Raw genomic sequence first — 25,360 nt, 5'->3', positions numbered from 1 at the left:
ATAAGGATAGTTGAGTCTTCTTTGATGGAGATCAAATTCATCTTGGTATGGGAAATACTCGAGATGCAGACATCAGCAGGTGGAGCTGGAGAGAGGGATGACTCTAGAGGAGGGTCTGTGTTCAGTGATGAGAGGTACAGAGACTGACTCTACAGGAAATGTTGGTGCAAGAGAGAACTTCAGTTTAGAGGCCACAAAACATAGTCTAGTCACATAAATGTAAGAATTCCCAAGATTGCTGCAGACAGTGGAATGTAGAGAAAACTTTAATCCAAATTTCACAATCAACAATGAACAGGAGGGCAGAATCATCAAGGATGTAGGGATGTTGATGACAGACACCCAGAAGAGTAGGAATGTGGGGAAAGAAAGTGACACTAAGTGTAACTGCAGATGCTGAAGTCCTGAATGTGTACTCTGTGTTGTACAGAAGGCATCAGTCATAGAACCGGAACATACAGCTATTATCTGGGAGGTCCATAGGGATGATCCTCCTGTGGGAAAGACAGAATTTAGTGAGAAGTCAAAATGCCAAGAAGTTTAAGCCATAGGAGAGACATAACTGGAATTGCAGAGGGCCGTGGTCAGTGAGGGAGAGACAGGGGTGGATAAGGATGTAGAAGAAGGATCAAAGTCAACTAGAAAGATGGCTATTAAAAACAAAAGATAATAGGGGTCACCAAATCAGTTTATAAAGAAGGCAAGAAGAGCATTGTCACATTTTATTTTGATTGCTGACTATAGTGTTGGCAAGATAAAAAACCATGGGTTGCTGCATTATACACCTACTTTTGTTCTTGTGATGTAAGAGGATTTTCTTTGTCTCAGTAGGTCATGATTGGTGTAAAGGGAAGCTACTGATTTTGCTGTAGCTGTTTTATGTCTTTGTCATTATTTTAAATGGCTACTCCCAGGTTCTCCTCTCCCTGGCAGCCATTCAGCTCACCCATAAGTGAGAGACATTAGCCCATTTCCATCATACCTCTAATCATATTAGTAACAGTTAGGACTCTGGGAATGCTTGTCTTACTGGGACTGTTTGACTATGGTATGTACACAGATAGTTTTAGCCACAGAAACTCTGTGCATTCATCTATGTTAAAACTAATGGAACTAAACCCAGGTTGGAGGGGAAGGGCATTTAAGGTAGCCTCTCCACTATTGTTTAGATTCTTAGTTGGGGTCATCTTTGTGGATCCCTGGAGATTTACCTAGTGCCAGATCTCTTGTAAAGCCCATAATGGCTCCCTCTATTAAGGTATTTCTTTCCTTTGTTCTCCTCTGTTCTTCCCACACCTTGCCCTTTCTGATCCCTCATGTTCTCCTTTCCCCTCCCCTTCTACCCTCTTCCTCCTACCTCCCTCCCCATCCCCCAAGTGCTCCCAATTTACTCAGGAGGTCTTGTCCCTTTCTCCTTTTCTGGTGGTCCATGCATATCTCTTAGGGTCTTCCTTGTTTCCTAGATTCTCTGGGGTTATGGATTATAAGCTGGTTACCCTTTGCTCTATGTCTAAAATCCATATATGAGTGAGTATATACCATGTTTGTCTTTCTGTGTTTGGGTTACATCACTCAATATTGTTTCTTCTGGTTCTATCTATTTGCCTGTGAATTTCAAGGTGTTATTTTTTTTTCCACTGAGTAGTAGTACTCCATTGTGTAAATGTACCATATTTTCTTTATCTATTCTTTGGTTGAGGCACATCTAGGTTGATTCCAGATTCTGGCTATTACAAATAATGCTGCTATGATGTCCTTGTGATATGAATGTGCATCCTTTTGGTATATGCCTAAGAGTGGAATTGCTGGATCTTGAGTAGCTGATTCCCATTTTCCTGAAGAACCTCTATACTGATTTCCAAAGTGGCTGTACATGTTTGCACTCTAACCAGCAATGGAGGTGTGTTCCCCTTTCTCCACATCCTATACATCATAAACTGTCATTGGTATTTTTGATGTTAGCCACTCTGACAGGAGCAAGATGGTATCTCTGAGTTGTTTTGATTTGCATTTCTCTGATGGATAAGGATATTGAGCAATTCCTTAAGTGTCATTTGGCCATTTTAGATTCCTCTATTGAGAAGTCTCTATTTAGTTCTGTACCCCATTTTTCAACTGGATTATTTGGTGTTTTGCTGACTAGCTTCTTGGGTTCTTTGTATGTTTTGGAGATCATCCCTCTGTCAGATATGGGGTTGGTGAAGATCTTTACCCAGTCTGTGGGCTGCCATTTTTTCTTGCTGACTGTGTCAGAATTTCACTGGTTTCTTAAGGATATGATTGCATCTATCTGTTACATAAAGTGGGAGCTGTGATCCGTTCCATGTTGGGAGGCAGTCTGATACCTCTGAGCACCGTGATCCTGGGTCAATCATTTCATCTCTCCTTGTTCTCATTATTTACTTGCTTGTTGGCAACTTAAATGAGTTGTTGTGGGTCCATAGTGCTAGTATAAAACAGTCCTTATTAAGTGGCACTGATATGGTCATTGTTAAATATTAATTGCTTACTGTAAATAACACATGCAAGAATTTTATGTGTATGAAAAGAATAAGATGTTGGCCTGTATCTCTGTCTACTGCCATCCTGTTTTCTATTTGTAATTACCCCATGGCAGCTCTACAGTTTAAGACAACTGTAGAGAGGTCCCTGTCTCCCAGAAATGCCAGCAAATCAGGATAGTCATAAAAACTTCTCTTCAGAAAAGGACAAGTTGAAGTCTTAGGTAAATTATTAAAGCTCAGAAAAAAATACTTTTGTAATTATGCAAATTAAAAGCATACATTAAATTTTGGTGAACTTTATTTCTGACTTCAAAGAATTATGGAAGATTTGCTTAAATGGTGAAGTAATAATGCTTTTTAGTACACCTAGTTTTCAAATTCTATACTGAAAAGGAAGGAAGCAGACAACATAAAATGAACTCATGCCCTTCCACACATGTATATATTGAATCTTATTATCAATTCTGCTTTTGTGTTTTGTGAATATGGCTCTTGAAAATGGAGTTGAAATGAAATATGTCCACAATTTGTTAAGCTAAAGAGCTGACTTTGGTGATTATTTTAAGGAAAGAGATGAAGTATGCCTCACATTTCCAATGAAATATGGAGAAAATGTAGTTATGCTAGAGGCTTGGAGGCCTGCAGCACCTGCGTCTCTCCCTTGAGGCCACCAGGATCTCAATCTAAAGTATGGAGAATAAAATATAATTGAGTAGAAGAAATTTAAATTGGTCTACAGAAGCCTTTAAAAAAGAAATGATTTGTCCAAAACCCCCAAACAATGTCTCTTAATGTCTGCCATTTTTTCCTTTACTCTTTCATTGACTGTGTAATTATATTTTAGCTCCTATTACTCCGATCCTACCCCTATATGACCCCAATCTTCTGACAGGCCCCATCTGACCCACCCAGAAGCCTGCTTAAGCGCTCACTGAATTCTTTATGAAATTCTGTTGTAATTTAATCTTCTCCATGAGGCTCATGTGCGAGCTTTGTTCTGCTCCCTTGTGTTCTGACTAGAAGGCTGTTGGCAAATGCAGTCTCATTTTTCACCTCTGTCAGTAGAATCTCACAGAAAACCCAAATATTCTTCCAAATATCGGCTACCCATTGTGATTGCCATACTAACTAACCCTGTGATATTAGATCTCTTTCAGAAATGTGTGGTTCCAATTAGTGATTTGACAACTGTGTTTCTAACCACTCCTCTGCATCCTTGCATTTAAAATGCTGTCATGCCTTCTGTCAAGGCTTCTCCCCTGGATTGCATGTGGTGTGATCAAGCCTGGTTATGTAGGCACAGTTGAAATAGGCTTGTGGATGGTGTTGGTCAACTCTGCTATCTTTAGCTATTATGTTACTCAGGAGAAATCTGAGAAATGAATATACATTCTTAATCAGGAAGCAGTGCTTACCCTAATCTTGTTAGTTTTCTAGTAGTGCAAGTTTCTGATTACTTTATCTTCTTTTACTAGTTCAGCCTGTTACTATTATTGTCTTCTGTTAGTAGTTAAGCCTGGTAACCCATTTGATTTCATAGAATCAACTTGTTTTTCTTTCTGCTCCATCTTGCCTGCATTATATTACATATGCACATGAAAGCATGCACAATTATGATGTTCACAGTATCTCTTGTTTCTTATTTGTGAACTGTCAGTATTAATGTATCAGGACCCTCTAAAATAGCTCCTTTCCTGAGAAAGTCTTACAACCATTCATCCTAACATGTAATTTTTTCAAAATTACCCTTCCTACCTATCAGTTCTGCTAGATAATTGTGGCTTCTCTGAACATCACCTGCTGTGGAGGATGTAAATAAATACCGGTCCCTTTTTACTTGATCTTTAGCAGTTCACACAAGTTAACTGCATTTTATTTGGGGGGACTGTAAAAGAGAAAGGCTGCCCACTGGCTATTTTCTTTTTATTTAAAGAATGACACCAGCCTCTTGTGGAGGCCAGGACTTTCCTTGGACTGGCCATTGTAGAGTGCATGGATATGTATTGTCATTTGTCATTTTACTCCCCTTCCAGCTTCCTGGCTTTCATGGCTAGACAGAACTTCTTTTCATCATTGTTGTGATAATCATATTGCTTCACAGTAGTTTCCACTGGGTTTTGCATCATTTATGTGCACAGGTTTTTATGGTGTGGTAAGGAGGTAAGCACTGGCTACCAATCACTGTGGGCCTTTGCCCTTCTGCATGACTCATTGGGAATGTTGGTGTCATCTCTCCTCTCATGGCTTCAGTGTCCTCAGTTGTCCCCTTCCATTTACTGTTCTGATGATGAACTTGTCTCATTGTTTTCGTTATTTAAGTACAGTGTAGGTTGTCTTGGCAATACTGTCCCAGATCACTTAGTCTTTCTTACCCTCCCTTCCAAAGATGCTATAAAATAGTTCCTTCCACAAGAGATGGAATCTTAATGACACATGTGAGTGGCACCTCTTCAGCACTCTAGTGATTTCTGGTATGTGCTACTTATGACCAGGCTGAGAGAGGCCAGAGTAAATAAAAATGGGAAAAATATTTGAAAATCAGCTCAAGAAAAAAACAAAACAAAACAGGATAGTGACAACAATCATGTTTATTCTTCTGTATGTGAGCATATTTCTGGAAAGGAGTGGCTGTAGAGGGAGATGGAAGGAACACTAAAGAACTTGGACTGTGTCTAATGAAGAACTTTCGAAGCTTCTGACAATGCATTATTTATCTTCAAACCTGTGTGGAAGCTCCTGCTGTGCAGAATTCCCCAGGGAAATTTCTTTTGCAGCTTGCCTTTAGCCAAACTTGTTGAAAGACTGAACTGGAGGGATAGGCAGCTTCAAGAGGGTCATTACCTGCCAGTCTTTGATTCAAATCCTTGTCTGTGGTCATGAAATGTGAGGCAATCCTTTTGGAGTCATCTTTTTGTTGAAGGGACTGATTTAATCATGCAAGGGCAATGTGGATGAGCAATATTATCTTAATGCTAGGATCTCTGTCTCTAGGGACCAATCTGCCTTTTATAGTCTCTGAATTATTGATGACTGTGTGCACACTTTCCATAACACAGTTCGCATGAAACTGCAGCAATCCTAATTTTACTAGTTTGGTCTCTTCCTCTCTCTTTGCCTTTCTTTAATAGTCTCTCTTTGGCATTTGTCTTTATAGTTTGGAAAGCTGACCCTTTTTCTGAGTGTGTTCTTTTGGAAAATGAATAGATATTTTTGGAGCTTTCCTACTATCCACCTTTGCAGAATTTGAGTTGTGTGAACCAAAGCTGCCTGAAACCAAAGTTTTCAGTTCCATTCAGCAAGCAAATTGTATGCTATTAATGATGGTCCCATGGAAGCTATGCATTGTGAAGCACCCAGCCCTTTATGTGGTCCCCTATAAGACACACTATAGGTCTATTGGTAATAAAAACAAAATCAAAACACCTCTAACACTGATTTACTTATGTTTAATTCCTTTGGACAAATGGTATTTGCTACTTTAAAGGAATTTATAATAAAGTTTGCAAATGCAGTGAACTTCTCTTGACCTTTTTAGAAACTGACCCCAACATATCCTAAACCATAAATGTTACCTATAGCCAAATCTCTGCCATAGATCTCCAAGGCTTACTCGTGTACTTGCAAGTTTGGAGATTTGGCAACATTCCCTCACTTATTACCTGTTCCCCAACGACAGCCCCTGGCAACCAGTGGCCTTCTTTCTGGTTCTGAATCTGACTTTTGAATGTCCTGTGTGTTGGTTTAAATGAGAATGGCCTCCATGGGCTCATATGTTTGAATACTTGGTCCCTAGTCAGCATGGAACTATTTGAGCAGGTGTGGCCTTGTTGGAAGAGTAGTGTCACAAGGAGGGGTCTTTCAGGTCTCAAAAGCCAAGTGCCATGGCCATTGCTTTCTGCTTGTGTTAGAAATATGGGCTCTCAGCTGTTTCTACTGCCATGCCTCTGCTCTGCTGCCATGGGTTCTGTTTGGAACTATACATCCAGTTAAATGCTTCCTTATAGCAAAAGAAAAGTAACACTCAACATGACTTTGTAACAGTGAACTCTGTTTTAATTGACTTGCATGCACGTGTCTATAGTAACACTCAACATGACTTTGTAACAGTGAACTCTGTTTTAATTGACTTGCATGCACGTGTCTATAGTCAGAACGATTTGGTTTCTTTCCTAATTCACTGTATATCTGTAAGTGTATCTGTGTGAGAGTGGGATTATACAATATTGCTCCTTGTAGATATAGCTTATTTCATGCTGAGTAATGTTCTGTAGATTTATCTGTAGTAACTCAAATGGGGTTTCCATCCTTTTGAAAGTGGGATAATTTCCCACTGTATTCTTATATATTTATGTGCTTCAGGGAATCATCACATTTCTTCTATGCTTTCATCTGTTGATGGACTGCTCATTTCCATATACTGGCCATTAAGAATAGTACTGCAGTAAACATGCAAGCACAAACTCTCTTTGAGATAACATGGTATCTTTGTGGTATATGGCCATAAGGCCACTGTTCACATGTTATGATACTTGATAATGATTGTGTCTCTAGTGGTAAATGGCCATAGGGTCACTGGACCACAGTTGGTAGTTGAGGTAATGATTGTATCTTTTGTGGTATATGGCTATAAAGTCACTGAGCCACAAGTAACTTCTTGCGTTTAATGAGCAAATCTTTATGTTCCAGATGCTTGTGCAGTTGTTTCAGATTGCAACACTAATGTAGTTTCCAGTCTCAATAAATTTACAGTTAGTGAGAGACACTAGGTTACCATACAAGGCCTGGGGTATCACTTTCCAGAGATATCTTGATAGCAGGATCATTTCAGGGTCAGGAAGAAACCCAATGCAAGGGACACTGCACAAATCTATAAGGATGAGCCCTGCTAAGACTCCTAGAAATAATGGATGGTAGACTGAGCTGACCATCTCCTATAATAAGATTGGTAGCTACTCCATTTGTCATTGGAGAGCCTTTGTCCAGTAACTGATGGAAAGAGATGCAGAGATCCACAGCCAAGCACTGGGCAGAGCCTGGGGAATCCTGTTGAGGAAGGAAGGATTGTAGGAGCCCTGGATTCAGGGTCATTACAAAGGAACTCACAGAAGCAGCTGGCATGCCCATGGGAGCTCACAGACTATGGACCAATGGCTAGGGAGCCTGCATGGGACATGCATAGCCCCTCTGCATATGTGTGATGGTTGTATGGCTTGGTTTACTTGTGGGATTCCTGGCAGTTGGAGCAGGGTCTGACCCAACACTTTGACTAGCTTTTGGGAACCTGTTCCTATTTCTGGATTATCTTGCCCAGCCTTAATACAAAGAGAGGAGCTTAATACTACCTCAACTTGATAGGCCATGTTTTGTTGGGACCAGAGGGAGGCCTGGCACTTTCTGAACAGAGATGGAGGAGGGGTAGTTTGGGGGAGAGGGTCAAAGGGGAGTTGGGGGAGGGAATGGGAGGAACAGGGAGGAGAAACTGCAGTCAGGATATAAAATAAATGAAAAAAATTAAATTAATAAAAAAAGAATGAATTAGCACAGGTGCCCACTGACAAGTGGGTAAATAAAGAAAATATGGTATATATGCACAGTGGAGTATTTAATTGCCACAATATGATGGAATACTATCATTTTGACAAAATGGATCTGGAAGATAAAGGTAAAATAAGCTAGACAAAGGCAAATCCCACATGCTTTCTCTCCTATGTGGGAGCTAAAAAGCTTATTTCAAAGTGTGGGAGGGTACGATGGTAATTACTAGATGCAAAGTAGAAAATAGGAGGGACGTGCAGGGAATTTGGGAAACATTCTCCAAGCACAGCAAGAGAGGAACTGTCCCGCTACATACTAGTGTGTACTGTTCACAGAAGCCTGTTGTATATCCTGTGAATAATGACATAACTTTGTTAATTACCCTGGTGGATTCAGCACACTGGATCCATATACTGAAATATTATGATATGTACTATCCTGTCAGAAGAAGAATACAAATTTAAAAAACACAAAAAGGACATATTCTGGACCAAAAAATTGTAGATATAATTGTGTTTAAAATTAAAACAGTGATGTCTGCATAGTTGTCTGTTATTTCTCAGTTTAACTGTTTTTAGGCAATAGACTCAAACTCCTATCAGCTCAAGTAGGGTACAATGGTCCCAGTGAGTATCTATACTGCTAGCCCTGTTCAATTGTTAAGTCTCTCTTTTCAATCTTGTTTCCTCTGGATAATAAAGAACAGTTTTTGAGCCTCACTGTACTTTAACAGCTTGAAAATAAAAATCCCAAGTCCCACCCTCAGCCTTTCTTTTTCATGGGTTGAGCATATTTCTTGGAAATGGAGTTTTAAATGCTCTTCATACTTAAATATGCATTTGTGGTGGCTCATTTGTAGTAAACACCTTCCAGCTTGCATGCGTTTCCTGGCTGGATGTTTTGTTAAGATACAGATACACATACACAGCATGCTATGACTCTCTGTCTTCCTGTCTTTGTATCAGGATTGCTCCCTCCTTAATCTAACGTCTTCCTCTGCCTGTGCTCTTTTCAAATGCTCATCCTCTGTGAAGCACTTGAAGGACCCTGTTCAGGCTCCGAGTTGTATGTAGTTACTCCTAGATGTGCATGCCTATTCTTTCCTACACTTTGTTGAGGCCCCCTTGACTTACTTCTTGGCAGGAGGTTCTCTATGATTGTTCTTCTTCCAGGCTTGGCCACCATTGCTCACATCTTTATGGACTCTTCTGCTTCTCCTGTGTCTTCTTGGTTGCTTTCTGATTTTCTTTCAACTTGGACTTCACAGGATTGCTTTTTAATTCTTTGTGCCCAGGTCCCTCCTCAGCATGGCCCTCCCTCTGAGCCCAACTCATGTTGCCCACATCCAGGCAGGTGTGGTGCTGTGCACTGTAGCAAAAGTAAACTGGAGAAAATTGATATCCTCTACTTCCAGGTAGCTTTCAGTTGCCTCTGAGCTTTCAACCAGGAGTGGAATCTTGTGAGCTACCTCCTGCTCCTTCATGCTGGAATATTGAATGACTTGATCTTGTGAAAGTAATCACAGCTGTTGAGAGTTCCTGAATACATCTACCTGCCATGTTCAGAAGATACTTCAACAGCAGTTCTTCCAATCCCTCAGTTTTTATACAATATTTGCCTCTCCATCCTGTATGATCCCTGAGCCAAGAGGGGAGGAAGTGTTCCCATATGTGGATGAGCATTTAATCATCACTTACATTCTGCAATTTGATCATTTGTGTTTTTTTTTTTTTTTTTTTGACCTCTGCTTCTCTGATGAGGGTGAGAACTGGGTTAAGCTATAGATAAAATGATAGTGCTAAGTTCTTACCCAGGGTCTAAGACCTCCATATCTTCAGGTTCTTAGCCAGTTTTATGTACCGGGTATGAGTTCTCTTCTGTTGAGTGGACCTTAAATCTAGTCCAACAGTTGTCAGTTACCCATCAATATATTCATGCTGCTATTGTACCATTATGCACGTCTCAGTAAACCACACCTTAAACACATCTTTCTTATAGAGCTGTCTTGCAAACACTTCCCCTGTTGATGCTTTTGCCTGCTCAGTGTCCTTACATGTTATTTCCTGAAGTACTGATGTGCATGGCTTATATTAAAGAGGAGGATCATGCTTTACAGTTTACAAAGTGTTTGTGTCCAGTGTCCTCATTGTAATATGAGAACAACACCCAGCTAAAAGCTGTTACTGGTGGTGGGAAAACATTTCACAAAATTAACCTGAAGAGTGAATGCTGACATTTTGACAGACTCTGCAGGATGCTCAGTACTAATGGCACATATACAGAATTCAGATCATTTCCAATCCTGGCTTTGAAGTATTTGACAATGTGCAAACTTTCCATTTTTCTGTGTTCTAATTTCCTTGTCAATGAAATGTGTCCCCTCATGGTTATTCGTGTTTGTTTACTCTAGTGGAAGTAATACTCTAGTGGGAGTAAGTATTGACACAAATACTCCCAAGGAAGTGGGTATTGACACAAATAGATACTCCAATGGAAGTAAGTATACACAAATAATGGAAGTAATATTGACACAGATACTATATTGTTTTCAATTCCCCTCCACCATTCATTATAATCTATTTTCTTACCATCTTGGTACTCAAGAAATTCTCACTTTATGTTTTTCTCAAACAAATCTGTTCTATATAATGTGGGCCAGGGTCAAGAATTAAAACAGGAGGCTGAAGGGATGGCTCAATGGTTCATAGCATTGACTACTCATACAGAGGACCTGGAATTGGTTACAGATCCACATGGGAGCACATGATTGTCTGTACCTACAGTTCCAGAAGATTCAACACCCTCTTTGTCTCAATGGGCACCAGGCACTCAAGTAGCATAGGCAAAACATTCACACACATACTTTTTTTTCAAGGAGTCAGAATGGTAACACTTATTAAATAAAATTAATTTGAGAGTATATTTTAGGTTGAAACTCAGGGAATTTTGACATTAATTAACTTATTAATGCAAAACTCAATTAATGTTGGTTTTGGTATGCATGTGTTTACAGTGCATACATGCTGACCAAGGGAGACAGCATGTATGTGCTGGTCAGAAGACAACTGTGGTTATCAGTTCTTTCCTTTTGTATTAGGTTCTGGAGATTGAACTTAAGTCATTAGCTTTGGTGACTAGCATTTTTACCACCTCCACCATCTACCAAGCCCATTAGTTTCCTTTTAATTGGGCAAAACTGAGTTAGAATAAAAAGTGTCGTGTCCTTCTTGCCTGGAGCATACTTTACCCTTTTGCTAGTGTCCTTTAAATATTCAGTCTTCATTTTTCCAGTGTATAGATTTCATAACCCATAGACTGATCTGGACATAGTATTTTGAACTTTTCCCCTTGTTCTATTCTGGAAGTTATTTTTATTCTCCTCTCCCTCCTGAATCCTCCCTGGTGCTGGATTTATGATATTTCAGGATCTGTTCTCTTTTTGGAAGAATAGGCTGCTGACTTGGACTGAGGGCCCCCAGGGGAATAACCTGTAGTCCTTTAGAAGCCTGGGGGTGTGATGTGCCTAGATGGGAAGGAGAGTTGAACACCTCCACTCAGGATCTCTTTCCCTAAATTCTGCTATTAGTTTTGCAAGCAACTAAATTCCCAAACAATTAATGAGATTTAAAGGAGGCAATTGTGTATAATTGATGAGTGCGTGAATTATTTAAGTGCCCTGGAACTCTGTTCCTTTCAAATAGCATTGCCTCATAAAACTGGTATTGCTGAGGGAGAAGGGAGGAGACATTTACTCATAAAGTTGTCTAAGTAGAGACATTATTTGAGCATGTTCCCTTTTTATGACAAATATCAACAACTCACTACCATATGGATAAACAAACATGCCCCTGTCACATATTCTTTGATCATTTAATAGGAAGAGTCTGTGAGACCCAATCTGTAGAACTTTCATAATTAAGATTCAAAATCCAAAAATGAGACCGAAGGGGAAATTTGAGACAGCTCAGAAAGATTTAGTTTATTTAATTTCATCAAACAGGAAGCTGGTACAGCATTTGCTTAAAAAAATACTAACCTTGAGATTTTTTTATTATGCAGGATAGTACTGGGCACTTAAGCAGTTGAATGTTAAATGTGACACTGCCCCTCTTAGGTAGAAATGCATTTCTAAATGTGCCACCAAATAGAGAGAAGGGCTTTGTGTTTGGTGCTATAGTCGAGATTTAATCATTATAAAGGGCCCAGAGAGATTAATTCTTGTCAGCTAGTGGATAAGTCTTTGACTACAACCATGTTGAACTGACTGCAAATAAGTTCCGGTTACAAAAAACAGTTGGGACTGAGCAGAGCATGCATTGCTCAGATGCCTTTCCAGATGACTGAAGCATTTACAGATGTGTCTGTTTAATCTGCCTGTCCATTCAAGGATTTGTTATACACTACTTTCTTTTTAAAATTGCAGTAAAGCTCAAAAATGTGTAATAGTGGTTAGTGGGATATTTTCTCCTCCAGCCAACTCCATTTGTATATTACTAATAAATAACTGTCATTGTCTCACCATGAACAACTGCCATGTTCTCGGTATTGTTTAGAAGGCTCCCCAAAGAAACATAGATTTCCAAACCTTGTATAAAATGATGCTGCTGATAGACAATTCAATCAATCTAAAGACTTTTGACTCTTTGTACTTTCCAAAGGAATTTTAAAGAAACAATAATACCACATCTCCCATAAGTCAATTTACCAGTTTGCTTCTTTGTTCCCTTTAAATTTTCTTTTTAGTGTCACTGTTTTTCTGTTTTTTTTTTACTTATTATTTCTTTTATTTTTATTTTATACATTTACATTTATATTCACTTTGTATAAGTACTCCATTTCCTCCTTCCCTTTACTCCAACCAAGCTATCCAGCATACTTTTCCTTGCTTTCTTTTAAATTCATGGCCTTTCCTTTCATTAATTCTCGTTACACAAATGAGTGGATGTATATATACACACATACATATATATATATATATACACACATATATGTATATACACATGTATATATACACATATATGTATATATATGTACATATATATACACACATATGCATATATTTCTAAATATAAACTGCTCAGTCTGTATAATGATATTCTTTTGTAATTTTTTCTGGGCTGACCATTTGGTATTGGATAAATAATTGGTGTGCCATTCCCTGGGGAAGACTTGGTCTCCAAATCTCAGCATTCTTTTTTTTTGTCTGTAATTCTTTGTCTGTGTAGGGTTGAGGCCTTGTGAGCTTTCCTCCTATTCACTTTGGCATATCCCTTGTTGTCCTTGTTCAGCTCATGTTTAGGTAGTCATACAGTTGAGACTATATAGGTGCAGCTTCTGACATTAGTAGCTTCTCACAGCTACCTCTCTGATCCTCTGGCTCTTACCATCATTTCGCCCCCTCTTCTGCAAAGTCCTCTAGGCCTTAGGAGTAGGGGGGGCTTTGTAGATGGCTCCACAACTCTGCATTTTGATCAGTTGTGGTTTTCTTTAATGGTCTTGACCTGTTACAAAGAGAAGCTTCCTTGATGAGATGTGAGGACTACTCTGGTATGTGGGTATAAGGACAAATGTTTAGAATGTATTAAAGATTATGCTTGTTTCATAGAGGGGTGCGTGCGTGCAGGTTCTCCTCCAAAATCCATGACCTCACAGGCCTTGGTAGTTGACTAAGCTTCCAGTACCAGGCATGGCTTCTTTCTTGTTGAGCAAATCTTGTGTTCAATTATAGAACTGTTGACTAACTTTTAATTGTGCTGATTGTGCTGAGCCACTGCAAAGATCTTGGGAAATTGAAATGGATATGTGTGTGTGTGTGTGTGTGTGTGTGTGTGTGTGTGTGTGTATACGTACGTACATCATATATATTAATCTACTGGTTGAAAAAGAGAAACTAAATATATAACCAGTGAGCAGACTTTAGAAGTGAAATATGGCTTATCCTGTTGATTATATATATATATATATATATTCTAAAATATTTCATATTGGATTTGAGTTTTTTCTATGCCAGATTGTAGAAGTTAATTTGAAATTCATTGGAGGAAATTATACTTTGCAGCTCTGCTTTAAAGACCAGTAAATCAAGATTTTATTGTGCAATTTAGAATTTCACAGTTTTACTGGCTTCTTTCACTTATCTGTTTCTCAGTCTGTGGTTATAAATCATTTTCCACTTTTTAACAACTGACAACTGTCAGTTTCGCATCATTTCTGTCTCCAGTCTTCCTTGTACTATTTGTATTGTGATAATGGGTGGTAGTAAAAGTAATTAACATGCATTACTTTTGCAGATTCCTTCATAGTTATGGTACTAGTAACTGTATAATGTGTGATGTTTATCATAGCTTTGGTAAAATGTATATGCTTATTGTTCTATCATCAAATTTCTCCAAGTTGTTGTGGATGCTATTAGTTAATTCTGAACAGGCTCTTCATGTGAAATGCTGGGTGACATAAACACATAATTCATAATTCTAATGGTATTCCTCAAGATTACACAAACAAGAGTACCTGTCCACTCAAACATCCAGTTGACATAGCCATGGTGCTGTGGCCTATTCTGACTTCAGAAAGGGCTAATTGCTTCATGCACTGAGTGAAATCCTGAATGAATAAACATATCTTCTTCTTAGATGATTCACATATTAAAATATGTGGAGTTTCATGTCTTCATGACCTATATGAAATGCAGTTGTTCAACATGGGTTCTTGAAATATGTCCTAATTGCTAGTCACAGGAACTTAATTTTGTATATGCACACTGACAGATATACACTGAAATTAGAAAAGAAACGAAGCCTTTCTGATTGTAGGCACATGCATACAATTAAGTTAAAACAGGGCTCACTATCACAAAGCCATAGTTCTTCACTGCTTTGTTGGAGAAGTGAACATGCATACTAGTAGCCCCACTGGGGAATGGCGGATTCTCTCCATTTCTGGAAATCTGGAGCTGATCTTCTGAGGTCTTCGTTTTCTCAGTTTACCCTCTGGTTATCCATCAAAGTTCTCACGGTGGATCTATAGCTAAAAAAGTAAAAGTCAGCATTCTCTGTGCATAACTTGTCTGTCAAGCATTTCCCTCTCTCCTGGTCTTCCTCGGGTTTCTGCTTGTGAGACCTCTTGAAAGTTCACAGTGAGCAACCTTCTGGAGATCCTCACCTTCAGTTCCATGGTTGCTCCTACTCTGAATTCTGGGAGCCTGGCTTCTGTGACTGACATAGTCCTGGTCAGCTTTGTAGCTGGCCAGTGTGAGAGCCTGGCAAAAACTGAAAGCTAGAGAAAAGGAACAGGCCATGTTTTCTTACTACCTCTTCCTCTGCTGTGGCAGATCCGAGGTCACAATCAGCTCCTAGACAGTTTTACAGCCTAACTCACATCCACTCCAATGATACCCTCTCCTCCTGTACTCGATTAGATCAGTCTGAAGATGACCTGCGGTGATCTAGTGTCTAGGTCCTTGGCCAGCCCTTCAGTGTTTTCTTCTTCAACCTCTCTCCATCTCTCTTGCCACTGGTTTAGTATGAATTAATTCTTCAGTTAGAGAATACCAGTTCTACTTATATTGAAATGAGTTATGTGTGAGCCTGTCTACCTACTAGTGATGGCAGGGATCATGTCCCATTCACATTGGGGTTAAGGTTAGTGTCCTGCTACCTACAGAGCACCAGGCATGTGGAAGGAGCCCAGACACACTTCTTAAGTGTTCTGTGAATGTCTCTTCCACTTCTCTCAATTTCTTTGTGAGAAATCCCAGTCCCTCTAACATGTGTGGACATGTGGACTAGTCCTCCCCTTGTTTTCAGGGCTCCTTACCACTTTTCAGAGTTACTTCAGTTTCTTCTTCTCCTCCTCCATCTCCTCCTCCTCTTTCTTATATTTATTATGTATCCTGCATTATGGCTGCATGTATTCCTGCAGGCTAGAAGAGGGCACAAGATCTCATCACAGATGGTTGGGAGCCACCCTGTGGATGGTGGGAATTGAACTCAGGACCTCTGCAAGAACAGCCAGTGCTCTTATTCTGAGATATCTCATTAGCCCCAGGTTTTTCTTTTATAAAACTCAAGAAACACATGTCCTGTTGGCATCATGGATATCCTACATAAGCCAAAGCATATTGGAGACACAATAACTGATTAAAATCCAAGTGAGAAAAAATTTACTTTGGATTCTCCCTAAGCCAGCTTCAGCATCTCTGCTCTTGCCTGAGAGGGAGTAGAGAATGCATGGTCTGTCACTTTATGCTTCCCTCTCTACACAGCTCTCTTTGGTTGCCTGTTTTTGTCTTTTGAATTAAGAGTTTTGAGCAGACGGTCCATCTACATTGCCCGACTATTAAGTTATCATAAGAATTTGCATGAGGAGAATTTATCCTTGCATTTTCACCTCGTCTCCATCTCCTTTCCCTTCTGTTCAAGAAAGGCCCACAACACTAACTTGAAGAGGCTGCAGCTACCAAGGCATGTAGTAAGCTTTGAAACCTTTGAATTCAGGTCCAGTTTTCATTGTCTTATAAAATACAGGATGTACTACATGTGAATAAATGTACAGTTGACTAGACCCTGGTGTGTTGGATTTATGGAATTTACTAAGATCAAAGCACACTCTATGTTACACACTGAAGAATCATTTAGCAATCAGTGGGCTTTATTAAATAAACACATATGTTGTTTCAGTTCATGGTGCAGCACATAGTATACAGCTGACATATCAATACTTTTGTTTTAAATATTCATGACTAAGCAACTTTCAGACAATCTCTAAGTAATATAATTTATATATTTAAGTTGTGCTGTTTTCCAGCTAGCTCCCCTAAATTTGTAACCAATTCTTTACTAGTTATATTTACATTGCTAAGTTTCTTAATACAAGCTTAGTAAGGAGGTTAGCTGAAGAATGACTTTTAAAAATATGTATGGATGTCATTGTTTCTTACCGATGAGTAGAATTCCATTGTGTATATGTACCACATTTTCTTTATCCATTCTTCAGTTGAGGGACATCTAGGTTGTTTCCAAGATCTGGTGTTACGATAATGTTGCTATGAACATAGTTGTGCAAATGTGCAAAGTTGTGGTATGAATGTGGCTCCTATTGGTATATGCCCAAAAGTGGTAATGCAGGGTCTTAAGGTAGGCTTATCCCTAATTTTCTGAGCAATCACCATACTGATTCCCACAGTGGCTGTACAAGTGTTTCCCTTTCTCCACATCCTCTCCAGCATAAGCTGCCACTGGTGTTTTTGATCTTAGCCATTCTGATCAGAGAAAGATGGAATCTCAGTGTAGTTTTGACTTGTATTGACTAAAGATGTTGAGCATTTCCTGAATGTCTTTCTGTCATTTGAGATTGTTCTGTTGAGAATTTTCTGTTTAGATCTGTACCCCACTGGGATTATTTAATAGTTTGATATCTAGTTTCTTGATTCCTTTGGTGAGGATCTTTTCCTTTTCTGTAGGGATCTGTTTTGTCTTGTTGACCATGTTCTTTTCTTTACAGAAGCTTCTCTATAGTCCCTTAATATGGGTGAAAATGGAGTGACTGGGACAATATATGAGGCCACTGGCAGTGATCCAACACTAATGGACAAACTGGCTTAGTGGAGCCCATTTTATATGGAGAGATACCTTGCTCAGCCTAGACACAGGGGTGTGGGTGTGGAGAGGTGGTCCTGCCTCAAGGAGATGATGGGACAGACTTAGTAGACTTTCTAGGGGAGGCCTTATCCTCTCCAAGAATGAGATGGGAGATGTGTGTGGGGGGGAAGTGGAGGGAGCAGGAAAGAGGAGGGAGGGAGAACTGGGATTGGAATATAAAAAATAAATTAATATTCAATGTGAAAAACAAAATATATCAATTTTTTAAAATGTGCATGGATTCTAATATTTTAATGAGTAGCTATTTTTTTAAGTTAGGTTACAAACTTTGGCACTTAATATCTGTACAATAATATTACTGCAAATGTCTGACAAATTATGTTTTTAAATATGAGAGGAAATATAAATTCCAAGAAGTAAAATAATTTTTGATTCATAAAGACATAACCAAAATATGTTGACATTACAAGTTCTATGTGGATAAAATAAAAGGTGGGACTTATTAAATATGAGGAAGTCTGTTTGCATCAGACAGTTGTCTCTCGTTAGTTCCCAAACCAGTTATCTTGGTGTATTTGTATGTTATGTGGAATTTAAAAATCTGTGATAGGCCCTTTCAAAGAAAACAGTGTAAAAATGCAAAGCAAAAATCAGTTTAGGTCATGAACCTTTTGTGTGGGGGTCATATATTATATATCCTGTACACCTTATGTATACAGGATACATACACCACTCATGAAAGTGGTGAAATTACAGTTATGAAGTAACCCTGGAAATATTTCTATGGTTGGGGTTAGCACAACACGAGGAACTGTGTTAAAGGACCACAGCATTAGGAAGCCTGAGAAACACTGGTTTAGAGTTTAAAAGCTGAAGCCAGATAATGCCCCTAATATTAGGCTTCTGTAGTGTGAGGGGAACCCAGAGAAGAGTCATCATCAGCAGTGTGAAATCATCATTTCAAATTCAGAGTAACTTATGTTAGTTCAGTTGCAAATATTTTCAGGTTTCATAGAGAACTGATTGGAGATCTATGTACCTTATCTGATTACAACTTGCTCGCATGTTTCTGAGTTATGTTTAAAAATGTTTCTGTCATTGTGATGGAAGCAAGGTGGGTCCATATTAATTCATCTTGATGTCTTAAATGAGGTATCCCAACTCATGAATATTCATGCAAGGTAATATAAACTAAAAAGCATAAAGCTTACATGTGCATGTTGTAATTAAAAGAGCTTCCTAATTTGTCTTAAATTTCTACAGCATATTAACTTGCACCAAACATTTGTTGCCATCAAAGTGCCCATTGAGGGGGTCTTAAGGAGAATATCATCCATCAGGCAGTTAAATAGCTACAAGCCTTATTGTTTTCTTTTCCCCCTTTTATTGAAAAGAGATGTTCTTCTCATATAATATATCCTCCATCTCCCTCTCCCTCTACTCCTCCCAGTTCCTATCCACCTCCCTTCACCTCCAGATCTATCCCTTTCTGTCTCTCATTAGAAAACTAACAGGCTGAAAGGAGTAATAAGTAATAATAAAAATAATATAGTAAATAGAACAAAAAGTAATACGTTCAAATATGAAAAAACAAAGAAACAGAAGGAACATTGCCCAAGAAAAGGCACAAGAAACAGACATGCAGGAACCCACTGCTTCACACTCAGGAACCCTGTAGAAACACTAAACTGGAAGCTACAAATTATACACAAAATTAAAAATATGATAAAATTTTTAAAGATTCCCGGACACTTTGGAGACAAGGAACCTCCAAAGGCGCTGTTGAATTAATTTTTTGTTGGTCATCTACTGGTGGACAGTATGTCTACCCTTAAGAGTAGTTTATTTCTGTAGGAAGTCCCCTTGGAAAAAAACAAAGTGTTCATTTGCTAGTGATTATCAATGGAAGCAGCTTTCTGGATAGGCCTGTAGGGGTGTGGTGTGTCCACCTCTTCTTTGGGCTCTAGGAACCCATCTGCTGTGGACCCCCTGTAGGCCCTGTGCCTGCTGCTCAGTCTCTGTGGCTTCATAGATATCTAGATCCTGTTGAATTGGAGAACCTTGCTTACTTGGTTCTCTTACCCTTTCTGGCCCTTCTTCCTCAAGGTTCCCTGTGCTATGAGGAGAGGAATTTGATGGAGACATTCCCTTTAAGACTGAGTGTTTTGAGGTCTCTCACTCTGCATATTGTCTGGCTGTGGGTCTCTGCTCCCATCTGTTACAGGAAGAAGCATCTCTGATAATGGCTGAGCAAGGCACTGATCTGCTTCCCTGGCTAGCATCTGTTTCCTTCCTTTTTTCCTCCCTTCCTCCCTTTTTCCTTTCCTTCCCTCCTTTATTTTAGTTTGTGTATATTAGTTGTCCATGTACTGGGTTGCGTGAAGACATTTTCATATAAATATATAATGTGCTTTAAGCATGTGAGACTTAAAGTCCAAAGGTCCTTTCCAGAATCTTATCTGGCAACCGAGAATACCTCATTATCCTTTTGTGCCTATTTCACTCTCTCAGCTTAATTTGAATGCTGCTAATTAAGGTTTATATGTACCTTACAGTAGACTGAATATACATATGGTTTTAGTCATTCAAATTACTTTGAATAAAAGATTATGAATAGGTAAAATAATTAGAAAATGGTCTGCACATTTCTGAACCATGTTTCCTAACAAAGCTTTGGTGTGTGTCTCTTTTATTCTAAAGCAACTTGCCAGTTCCAAGGACGGAGCTACTTTGAGGGAGAACGGAACACAGTCTACTCATCCTCTGGAATGTGTGTCCTGTATGAATGCAAGGTAAGTTGGCTCTCAGGGGCCTTCCAGAATCCTCTTGAGTATATAAATACTGTGAGTGTTTCTTTAAAATCTTCCCTCTAACAACTTTCTTTTCGAATCTTGACTCAAAGAGAAGGTCTGAATAGCTATCTCTGTTCAAATATGAAGGCATTTCCATTATCCTTTTAAGCCTGTGAGCCATTTGTTATAAAACAATATTGCAACACATGAAAAAAGTTACTTGTCAAATCAGTTTTATGACTGGAAACTTTCTAATTCAGATCAACTTCTTGTTTGCCATTGTGAGGAAACATAAGAGACAAGAGTGTAGTTGTTGTTCCACATGATTTTGACTCTGCTGAGAAATATTACTTGGCTAATTGGAAAATAAAACATGAAATGGCTTAGTAAACATTAATTGTGCATAGATGACATTAATACTGATTTTAAATGGATCCCGAAGCAAATGCTGTACATCATCTCCATCCTGTAGAAGGCAGCTTGAGATACAATAAGGCCATAAGACAACACTATAGCTTACATCAGGAGTATGAAGAGCTGTGGGAAACAGGTTGGTTTTCCAGGTACTAGGTAAAAGGACAGAGCACAGAAACATGTTGTACCAGTCAAAACTGGTTTTCCATTTGAGCTTTAATTTTCCCCCTTTATTGCCCCTGTGCATGGATTTGACAATCTAGAGATCACACTAAATATTAAAATTAAAAACAAGTGATTTAAGTCTGATTATGCCTATAAACTATTAGCTATAGAATTATCAAGGGCCAAGGAAAGGAAATTATAAGATTTTGTGCAGGATACATGGTACCCCAAAGAAGGTACATTTCATGCACACCCATCTGAGATTGTCTGAGGACTATTCAGTTAGCCAGGTTAACAGGCAGAAGTGAGACAGGAGGGACTGTGGGTCCTAATATTTAATAGTGAACTCAGGAGGCCTTTTTATTTAAAAACCTGCTTTCCAATGATATGATCAGATCCTAAATATAGGAGAATCAAGGCATAGGAATGTGCCAATGAATCGCAGATTCTGTCTGCAGATGGGATCTCCTGCCAGTATCCTTACCCAAGTGCTGTTCCCAGGGGGGTAAGTCCCATGGTGGAGCCTGTAGGATTCGGTGTATGACCTGGTCATTTCAAAACAAGGAAAAGGGAATTAGAGAAAAATGCAGTTCAAAGCGAAGCACAGAGATACCTTCCAGTTGGTCTGTAAATGTGACCTCTAATTCTGAAACATGAGCTGTGCATTTAACTGACTGCAGGCATTTGAATCTCTTCCTCAGTGTTAGTGGGTTTGAGAACATGGATTACTGTGGGACACGTATTTGCTACCACAGTTGCTTACTTGATGCTGTGTTGTAAGATAATTTCATTTTAAATGAGCTCAGTTAGAGGTCTGGGTATAGGTAGTATTGTGGGTGTTCAGTATACATTAAGTGAATGGTGTCCTTTATTTTTTAAACAAAAGTTGTCTTCTATGCTCTTATCCCAATGCTGTCCAACAGGAGCACGAGCCACAAAGACAATTGTGTTGGGTTTAGTTTTGGTATTTAATCGGTATATCTAAAACATCATTTCAATATGAAATCTGTTATAAAATAATTAATGTAACAAAATTTCCATTCTTTTGACATGCTATGAGTAATGTCTTCAAAATCTTGTGTATATTGCAGGGTTCAGGACCATACGTAGCTAGTGGCTATGGATTGGGCAGCACAGCCTGATTAAATCATGCTAAGATTTTGTGGCTCTTGACTGAGTCCCTGTCAAAAAGGGCTTCCATCGTCTCTTTTGTGTTTAGGCCTCTTTGCTCCTGTATTCACAACTCTAGATAACTAACAGATTTTTTTTTTCATGTTTCTGTCTTTTGGACTGTCAATTCAAGTGATGCTTTCTTGTTTTATTATCGGTTTTGTGGTATGGGGCTGTGCCTTTAATAAGTGCATAGAACAATGTCGTGGTTTTGAACATGGAAGAGCACCATAGCTGACATGACAGTTGTAGCAAAGGAAGGCTAGTATTTGCGTAGATTTTATACACATGTTCTGCTGCTTTCTTGACAGGAGAGTATGATTTGCATATATATATATATATATATATATATATATAATCAGGAAAAGCTATTATTGAAATGTGTATTACCTCATAAAAGTGTTTCTCATCAATGAAATAAAAGACCCAAGGTACTGACAGAACTAGAAACCTGTAAACCTTGAAACGTATTTTGTTACTTTTATACTGGTAGCATTTGGAGCATTCTTGATGATCAAAGAGGAGCCAAATGTTGGTTCTGGGACATGGCTATTCCAGGTATCTGAAAAGTGGATACTATTTTGCTATTTCCTGGGAGGACTTCATTTATTTGGTTGCTAGAACTTGATGATGATGGTTTTGTATTAGTTTTTTTTTTCAAGAATTCCAACTGTATGCCAGAAAATATGGCCCATAAGACACATTTATTGACCCTCGTTTTCCTAGTAGTTTTGAGAAAAATCTTGATGTTCTGTAGCATAAGTAAAAGACCCAGAGGGGTTGAAGCTTCAAGTTGAAGATAAGAGAACCAAAACAGCTGGCCACTAGCTCTTTGACCTCTACCTCAGTTCAGACCAAAGAGGTGATCCTCAGACACCTCCTGACTTCACTGCTCCTCAGATTCTCTCAGACTGCTAATTTCTCCTCAGTGTGCCTAGAGACTAGTTCTCAGACTGAATGCCTGTCAGATCCTGGGATTTAAGGCATGAGCTCTGGTTCACTCTCCAATATCCCAGGATGGTCTTGGACTCAGAGATCCATCTGCCTTTCTCTTGAGTCCTGGGAATAAATGTGTATACCACTATCACATGGCTTCTATAGCTAACTAATGTATCTGGCTTTGCTTTCTGTACTATCAGGCAAGCTCTCATAAATCATAAATAATATAATAATATACCATCACAGTATCCTTTACCAAAATCATCTGTGAGTCAATTAATGCCCCCCCCACGCACACACAATATTGGGTCTCACAGTGCAGTCCTCACTGGCTTGGATCTTGCTGTGTAGACCAATCTGATCTTGACCTCACAGAGTTCTGCCTACCTCTGCCTCCCCAATGTTGTGATTAAAGATGTGTATTACCCTAGCCAGACTCTTTATAACAGAATGTTGAAACAACCACATACAAAATCCAGCTGTAAATTTACTGGTTTGTTGTGTGTTCAATGAGTTCAGTGTGTGCTGTGACTCTAATCCAAGCTCTGTCTTTGCTGTACTTGTCACTGTTTTCAAATTTGGTGGAAAACCAACACACATCTCCAGGATCACCTAGGTGTTTGGATGTTGCAGGCATGGCTCACATTGTGTTGGGCTCTGATTCTTGCGCCTGCTGGCTTCTGTGTGGGCTCTCCAGATGGGAATGAATGCCACACAGGGATGATCCATGGACCCAGGGAGAGGTCATCAGGAAAATAAATCCACTGGTTTCTTAGAACCTTGTCCGATTCTGACTGTCACTTCTCAGTAAAGTCCTCATTACAAAATTGCAGGCATTGCTTTTCTGTTGTCCCACAGGATCAGACCATGAAGCTCGTGGAGAACACAGGCTGTCCAGTTTTGGATTGCCCTGAGTCTCATCAGATTGCCTTGTCTCACAGCTGCTGCAAAGTGTGTAAAGGTAAGACTTTTCACTCCATGTAAGAACATAGATGGGAGTGGGGGAAGCAACATAGATCAGAGACAGGAAGACACATACTGCAAACTTAAACTTCCCTGTGGAAGTTCAAAAGTAAGTATCATTAAAGAAGTAGAAAATATCACAGGGGCTACAGGAGCCTAGAAATGCATAGAGTAGATGATGGAGAGAGATAGCTGCCAGCCACAGGGATGCACATGCATGGGAGGAATGACTTCTAATGTTCTACAGTGCAGTAAGATATATGTGGTTGACAATTAATTGGGTATTTCAAAATTGCTAATGGAAAGGGTTTTAAGTATTCCTAACACAAAGAAATGGAATGTGTCCAAGGTGATAGATATGCCAATTACCCAACTCAAATCATTACATATTGCATGCAGCTAGTGAAATGTCACAAGGCATCCCATAATATGCACAATTACTAGATGCCAATTAAAAACAAAAACATATTAAAAGATTTATGTGCAAGAGCTATTGTAGGAGGCTAGTATAACTGATATGCATGAGCAAATTTGATAAATTATTTCCAAGGATTAATAACATTTACCTAAATTTGCTACACAGTGGGAAGCCCTGAGCCATTTGTTGAATTATAGCTGAGACACTCACAGGCATTTTTGCCATATGCCTGTACCTATCTCCAGGTCTGATCTCTAAACCTGAGTCCTGATTCTGAGTCGGCCCACCATTGCTTGAGAAAGTTACGTGGCTGTGTTGAATTAGCTATCCTTCTAATAGGTTTGCTCTCATTTCTCCTCAGTTTGTTTCTGCAACTGACCTAAATGTAGAAACAGACTACATCAGGTCTGCTTTTCATCATGCATCGGCTTCTAGCCTACCAAGAAGACAGAATGCAGAGATGTTCATCACTTTTCTTGTGTTGTCTCTGAGATAATAAGCCTAGGAACAATAAGTACCAGGGTCCTAGCATTTTAGTTCATTGTAAGAAAACAGCAAAACAATTCCCAATGTGATGGGCTACCTTGGGAGGCAATGAATTCTGTTTTGGCAGCCAGTTGTAGATAGTATACACTAATGCTTCTTACACTAAATACACCTACATGTGGATGTATTTAATTAGTTCTCTTAACAAAATGTGTTTTGGGTGACTTAGAAGCTAGTGTAAGCAGGCCCACACTTTATGGAGTGGTAAAGCATTGCTGCAGAAGAAACTTGCCCCAAACTCAGCACTTCAAGATAACATCATCATAGATTTTAGTGTTTGGGTCAGACAGTCAGGTAAGCTGGCTAGGTGGTTCT

General features: G+C 39.1%; 1 protein-coding gene across 2 annotated transcripts in view; it reads left to right on the top strand.

The window, feature by feature from the left end:
• The window catches only part of Nell2 (neural EGFL like 2), a 260,369-nt gene that overhangs the window by 90,397 nt on the left and 144,612 nt on the right, over nt 1-25,360 (top strand). For both annotated transcript variants that reach the window (XM_051189737.1, XM_051189735.1), the window contains exons 11-12: nt 20,339-20,430; nt 23,977-24,079. In XM_051189737.1, coding sequence (XP_051045694.1) covers nt 20,339-20,430; nt 23,977-24,079 — 195 coding nt within the window. The remainder of the gene's footprint in view (nt 1-20,338; nt 20,431-23,976; nt 24,080-25,360) is intronic.

The sequence above is a fragment of the Phodopus roborovskii genome, unplaced genomic scaffold, assembly GCF_943737965.1.
Source record: "Phodopus roborovskii unplaced genomic scaffold, PHOROB, whole genome shotgun sequence".
NCBI lineage: Eukaryota > Metazoa > Chordata > Mammalia > Rodentia > Cricetidae > Phodopus > Phodopus roborovskii.
This window is presented reverse-complemented; position numbering and strand designations above follow the sequence as displayed.